The sequence below is a fragment of the Polypterus senegalus genome, chromosome 11, assembly GCF_016835505.1.
Source record: "Polypterus senegalus isolate Bchr_013 chromosome 11, ASM1683550v1, whole genome shotgun sequence".
NCBI classification, from domain to species: domain Eukaryota; kingdom Metazoa; phylum Chordata; class Cladistia; order Polypteriformes; family Polypteridae; genus Polypterus; species Polypterus senegalus.
The window spans coordinates 141,629,336-141,636,835 of record NC_053164.1 but is presented as its reverse complement, the minus strand read 5'-3'; the positions used below and the strand labels follow the sequence as shown (position 1 = coordinate 141,636,835).

Sequence of the window (7,500 nt, the reverse complement as noted above, 5' to 3'; positions counted from 1 at the left end):
AGTATTCGTCGAAGGCATGACAAACAGCAGAGGGAGTGTGTCTATAAACTTAATTTAAACTTACGGTTTACACCGTGCTTTGTTTCCGCAGTAGCTGCACCTATGAATATGCTTGTATGGGTTTTTTCTTCAGCGCTCTTTGGAGCTCTTCCTTGTTTTCTTCATACTGCGTTCACAGTAAGTTCACGTGATTACGTGGGAGGCTTGATGATGTGAAACGCAACTCCGCCCCCCCATGGCCATCGACCTGTAGTCCATTACAGTATATGGAGAAAAATAGGTTCCAGTTATGACCATTATGCATAGAATTTCAAAATGAAACCTGCCCAACCTTTGTCAGTAAGCTGTAAGGAATGAGCCTGCCAAATTTCAGCCTTCTACCTACAGTTGGAGAATTTGTGATGAGTGAGTGAGTGAGTGAGTGAGTGAGTGAGTGAGTGAGTCAGTCAGTCAGTCAGTCAGTCAGTCAGTGAGGGCTTTGCCTTTTATTAGTATAAATTGTGATTTGTAGATTGAGATGTTGGCTTTAAGGCAAATACGGTAAGGTGATTGGTGGAGGAAAAAAATGTGTTTTGAAAATGATAAGCTGATAATTCATCCAATTTGCTGTTTTAGGCTGTAAGAGCCACGGAGGCTCGTCGATGTGGATCGCTGTTCTTCTGGGCAATGTGCTCCGAGGAATTGGTGAGGCAACGATAATACCCTTAGGAGTGTCCTATATCGATGATTTCACAACACCAGAGAATTCAGCTTTCTATATTGGTAAGATTACAGTTTTCATCTCCTAGCTTGATTAACGTAATCACTCTTCATACTCATTTAAACTGCCAATATCATTATTTCTCTCTTTTCAATGTATTTCAGGAATATTGCACACCATTGCCGTAATAGGGCCTTTGTTTGGTTTTACCCTGGGGTCCTTTTGTGCCAAACTCTACGTAGATATCGGTTTCATCAATCTGGGTATGTAAATGAGGCTACCTAATCAATAAAGAAAAAAGTAAATGCTAGTTGCCTCCTAGCGAAATGATATTTTGATTGTTAATACGTTGATTTATTCTGTGTAACCACATCTTGTTCTATTGCACTATTAAACGAGGAACATGAAGATGAAGAAAATGGACAGATGGAATTCAAACAATGTATTATCACAACCAAACAACTTTTGGCCTCTCCTACAGTATATTTCCTTTAGAATGGTCAGTACAGCAAATTATGAACGTAAATTTACTTACTGCTTTCCGTATCGTATATCCTACCTTTATGATTCACATTGTAAGTGATCAAATTTGTTATCAGTGTTCCTCTATAGCATTTCAAATCCAGATTGGGGATTTTTTAAAGGTTTTGTCATTTATCGAATTCTTAATAGCTAGGCACGGTTTACTTATTTTTGTAAATGCTATGGCATTGTTTTGTGCAGTTGACTGCTCCCATGTGTGATGTTTTTTAACAAGTTCTGTCATTTTGTGAGAAGAGAATGTAGGGACATAGATTAAAAGGAGACATGAGACATTGGCATGCACTATGCACTTGGCATCCTTCTCTGAAACATCAGGAGCATGGTACACTGCTTACTCAATGATTCAACCCACCAGGGCTATTCACAAGTCCTCAATTGTCTTCTTCACTAAATAAACACCTAATACCAGTATCGTCTGTAGCAGATAAAAATCAACTCTAAGATGCTGAGCATAATGCACATTTACAGACATCCTCTATCCAATATATGTATTTTTGCCCATTTTAACCTTTTCTTTTTATTACCTTTTTCACATATGAGTTTTTCTTTGAAGCTCTGCCTCTAAGGCTAACATCGCAGAATTGCATTTTTGTCATTTTTAGTATTTAAAGAAGTTAATTGGGGATCAATAAGGCATTTGTTTCTCAAACTACTGACTCTGATGTCCTGATGTCCCACTCATTTTCTATTCTGCTTTTAGAAGCATTTTACCCTCGTCTCTCATAGACACCTTTGAACGAAATCTTTAGTTTCTTGGCAATCTGTTACATGACCTTCATTCAGCAAAAAAAACAAGAGACTGACAGTTATTTGAGAAAGCTGTTTCATTTTGGCCATTTTTAACCCAGAACTGAACTTTAGCAATGGCAGTACTTTGCAACCCAAGTGAACTGAATAACAGCATTACAGTGCTAATGTAATTGGAAAGGTTTCTCTAATAACCTCTTAGTATGTAAACATGACAAACATCATGACCCCAAACATTTTACTAGTAGTGTAGTGTAGACTTATTAGTGACTCTAAGCTGGCCTGGTTTGAGTCTCATTCTGTCAATGAGTATGCCCTACAAAGGAGCAGTGCCCCATCCAGGACTGGCTCATAACATAGTGCTTTCAAAACAGGCGTCGACTGTTTGAAATGCAGAGCCAGATAAGCAGCTTAAAAAATGGGTAGATGAATAAGGAAGAGTAACATAACAAGATTTTGTAGTTCAAAAATATTTAAACAGTAAATGAATAATACTACGCCCAGCAGAACAACATAGCAGAATTGTAAAGAAAATGGTAAGCAGAGGGCTGCTGTCAATGCACAGCCCATCATAATACGGATAGCTAGAAAGTCTGCCACATTTAGGATTTGAATTTACTGGAATTGTGCAAAATCTGTCAGATATACAGAATCATCCTGACAAACTCTGCAGCAAAAGGAAAGGAATTTTGCTATACGTATGTCATATGCAGTGACCTAATATTTACCGAGTTCAATGAGAATTCCATCATTCATCATACATTAGGAACTTTTTGTGAGCAGGACATAAACAGGACCTTGATCTTTATATTATATATGAAAATCATAGCTTTAAGGTTGAATCAAGGTTTGACAGTGGATTATTAATTAACAGTAAAAACATTAAGTTTGTATTTCTTTGTAACTTGAAAATTGCCAAAACTGAAGCAGGTTGTTCAGTCAAATAAATCTTTTTTTTTAACGAATAGTTTAATTTTCCCAATATTTCATTGAGTTTTTCTTAAAAGCCACTGGGACATCCACGTCAACTCTCATGAGTTGTAAGGTCACTGCTGAAATTCCAGACTGCCTCCTTATACTGTCTTACATGATTAACTTTTTCTATGCTTGACCTTGCAGAGTCTGTTACAATCTCCATGAAGGACGCTCGCTGGGTAGGTGCATGGTGGTTGGGCTTCATCATTGCAGGAGGGCTGTCCTTGCTTTCAGCTCTCCCCTTCTGGTTTCTGCCTAAATCTGTGCCCAAAGAGGAAGTAGATGGCAAGGGGACAACCACAGAAACAACAGAGCATCTGAATTCCCCAGAAGAGCAAAGCAAAGATCATGCATCGGGGCAGCAAGAACCACTTTCAGACATCATCAAAGGTGCTCCATACTCTCTTATGCATCATTTTCCATCCAACCAAAGCTTATTTGAGTTCTTGGCATTTCTGGGGTAAAACTGGAATATTATGCACAAGACAATTAACTTCAGCATTAACAATACGGTTTATGAGGAGAAGAGAGTACCAGTTGAAATGGATATTAGGAAAGCTAAAAGGCAGTTACAGAAAAATAATGTGATAAATGTAAACTTTGACTCAAACAGATTAATTTCAGCATTTTAGTAGCCAAATAATAATCACAGAGGATGTGAAGTGTATTAGGAAAAATAAGGATGAAATAAACATACTTAACAGAAAGTAAAATAGCAACAACCTTGTGGTTTGGGGTTACAACAATGTCACTATTCCTCTTGAATTTTGTTAAAGGCAACTAAAAGGGGTTGGCATCAGGGGAACATCCTGGCTTCAATGTTTCTGGCCAACCTAAGTGAACCCAAAATTTACAATTAATCTGTCAGAGAGAGAATGATAAGGTGGAATAGTAAATGCTCTAAATATCTTACTAAAGTTTTTATTTGTGAACAAGTTGATAACTTTTTGGTAGTTATAGGGAATCGTAAAAAGGTCAGGAGTGATGTGGTGATCACCTTGACAGAAGTGCTACTAGGATTAAAATGGTTAAAATCAAACAAATCATTTAAGGGAGTTAGGGACTACTTACATAAACAATTTACAATGATTTTTTTAGAAATCATGGCAAAGTGGGGAAAATTCGTAAAATGTTTTAGGCTTATAAATGCTTAACATTGTTTAACAATATCATCTGAGTAACTGTAAGTTAGAACACTTGACATTGTACCACAGATACATTAATGGAAATGTTTATTAAGAAATCATTGAGCAGCACATGTCAACAGCGTTGTGTTAGTGAATTATCAGCATGGCTTTAGACAGAGGTGTTGTAAACTAGGAGTCCCAAGCACTACTGTAAAGTGTTTCAAAGCACATAGTCTGAAACACTTCTAATAATGTCCACTACAAGAGGATATCACAATCAAACCCTAGCTTTTAATTAGAGCATGCACTACATCTTTACAAAATACAAGATTTATTCTTCACAAAAAAGGATTCCAATCACAATGAAGCTCCTTGGAGCACAAAGACAAAATGGAATTGCCTAAAACAAAAAGGCAATCTAAATTAAACAAGCCCCAATACAGATTCTAATAACAAGGTCAAAAGACAACAGCAAACAGGTCAAAAATCCAAAGAATTCATAAAAGTCACAGAAAAGGGCACCTGAACTCACCAACACTTGAGATCATTCACAATGAGCTGCCAGGAACTGTGGGAGAACTTCCAGATTTATAAGACAGAGGGCAGTTCCTGGCCGTGATTGGCATGTGGCCCTGCCTCTTGGAGGACCTCTCACAAACCACAATTGAAAATAGACAAGGAATTGAAACATAAACACATGCAATGGCAAATAAACACAAAAGAAATTAATACATACCAAAGAATAAAAAATTAACAAAGACGACATAAAGCATGAATTTGAACAAAAGACAGACGAGGAACCCTGGCAGAGAACATCTGCTTAGAATTGGTTACATTAAATGTAAAGAATACTGAAAAATCATAAATAAAAGAAATATTAATATACTGTAAAAATGTACAACAGAGACACAAAACAAGTATTTGACACCCTCCCTAACCTGGCTGAGATATGAAAGCAGAAGATTGTGTTTCACTAATATGGTAGAATTTTAAAGAGGAAGCTACAAAAGTATAAGATAATGGGGGTGATGTGATATTCTTTATTTTGATTTTTTAGAAAGACATTGATAAGGTACCACATGAAAGGTTAGGGATCAAACTAAAAAAACTGTGTATTTAAAGTGCAGTGTGTAGATAGGTACAAAAATGGTTCAAACCTAGAAAAGCAAGTGGTTATTGTAAGAGGAAATTAGTCTGAATTAAACACGCTCTAAATGTCATCCCTTAGAGATCTTACCTGAGACAGATGCAGTTTTATATTTAGTTTGTAATGTAATCTGACCGAACAAGATAAAGAGCTGGAGTACTAGCCAGGTGAACCAATTTTAATAGGCTAATTATACGTAGAATATGAAACAAAACAAGATGAAAATGGCGAAAAGAAACTTCGTCAGTTCATTGTCTCCTCACAAAGAGTGTGGCTACTGGAAAGAGTCTTCTGCTCACTTTTGCAGTTTCTTAAGTGAACACTGACTTCCGGGTGTCACCGTTCTTATACATAGGAAGAAAATTCATGATGTCAGAAGAAGTGATGCTATAAACCTCATGGCCGTCTGTCATCTACTCCAAAGGCAAAATGAAAGAAGGATCTTAGTGAGAGCAAATTACACTTCATTTCAGAGTCTTGAAGATGCCCCCTGTTTGTGCATGTTTGACATGTAAATGAGCTTATGTCATGAGAATGTCATTAAGAAGCAGGTTACATTTGCTGATGACATGAGTCAGAATCAGTACAGATGGACCTCAACAGAATTCAGCCTGTAACCGATACAGTGTTTGCCAGATAATATTGAAGGTAATTAAATGTAATATCTTAAACGCAGGAAGTAAAAATAGATATGAATACAGCATTGGGGAAGATCAGACAAATATGTGGAGTAAAAGTCAAGGGAGGTTATTGTTAAGCATTATGAAACACTAGTGAGACCTCACCTGGAATCCTGTGTGCAGACATGTTCTTATTATTGCAAAATTATGTAACAGCATTAGAGAAAGTTCAGAGAAGTGCAAACAGACTGATTCCAGGACAGCAGGGGGTAACCTATGAGAAAAGACTGAAAAATCTGAATAATTTCAATTTACCAATTGGATGTTAAAAGGGGACATGACTTAAGTGCTAAGAATTATTGAGGAAATTTGTACAGTTGAACAGGGATATTCCCTTAAAATGAGTTCTTCAACAAGAGCACATGAACATTGATAGATACATCTGAAAGGTAAATCTCACAAAAATAGATATGTACATAGAATACAAGACTAATAAGTAGTGTAGTGAGAAATCTTCAAAATTCAACTGGAAGATATTTTGCAAAAGTTTGATGAATAGGAACTTAATAGGTTATGCTCAATGGACTAGACTGTGCTCTAATAGGCGATATCCTTCATTTTCAAAGAAGTCATTCACAATGATCACATGAAAATGCAGAACAATTCTTTATTTGCACATACTGTAGATATGCACAAATGTCTCAGCCCATGAAGTGAGCAATCAATAATACAATTCATATGCTTTTTTGCTAACATTACCTCATCTAATATATCACATCATCTGACTTTTAATATTCAGAATTCTATCATTTTAACCAATCAGCTACAGCTACCAGTAACCTTGTATACATGTCGATTCTTCCATTATTTTAACTATTGCTTCATTAATAGGCATGTCCTATGGGTTTTTCCATTGATCTTATTAACGTTTCGTGATAGGGACTTTCTCACTAGTTTGTCCTCGCTTTTTAAAGGGGTGTTCATTACTCATTTAATACATTTTAATAATACATTTTATTTATAATGCACTTTATATTTGAAACAAATCTCAAAGTGCTACAAAATTAATTCGACCCGAAAGCTCTGATAAAAAGATAAGTTTTAAGACCAGATTTAAAAGCATCAACAGTCTGTGGCGTCCTCAGATACTCAGGGAGAGCATTCCACAGTCTGGGTGCAGCTGAGCAAAAAGCTCGATCTCCCATGGTATGAAGTCTAGTCTTAGGAGTTTTCAAAAGATGTACTGATGAAGAGTGAAGGTTGCGTGTGGGAATGTAAGGGAATAAGTTCTTTGAGGTAGGGAGGGGCATCCCCATAAATACACTGGTGGGTAAGAAGGGCAACCTTATAATCAATTCTAAATGAAACAGGGAGCCAGTGAAGAGATTTAAGAATGGGCGTAATATGATCGTATTTATGCCCTCTCATCAGGATCCTAGCAGCACTGTTCTGAATATACTGCAGCTTTTGAAGGGCTTTTCCAGTAGTCCCAATGAGAAGTGCATTGCAGAAGTCCAGCCTGGAGGAGACAAACGCATGGACTAACTTTACTTTTACATTTACTTCATTTTAACCTTGGTAATTACTTTGGCGGCTCCTCTAAGATGAGGAAAAAGCCTCACATGCTCAAGCTTTAAGCCA

At 36.8% G+C, this 7,500-nt stretch overlaps 1 protein-coding gene across 1 annotated transcript in view; it reads left to right on the top strand.

The window, feature by feature from the left end:
* The window catches only part of LOC120538614 (solute carrier organic anion transporter family member 1C1-like), a 53,642-nt gene extending 50,213 nt beyond the window's left edge, over positions 1-3,429 (top strand). The window contains exons 6-8 of the mRNA XM_039767999.1: positions 616-762; positions 865-963; positions 3,110-3,429. Coding sequence (XP_039623933.1) covers positions 616-762; positions 865-963; positions 3,110-3,429 — 566 coding nt within the window. The remainder of the gene's footprint in view (positions 1-615; positions 763-864; positions 964-3,109) is intronic.
* Positions 3,430-7,500: the final 4,071 nt, after the last annotated feature.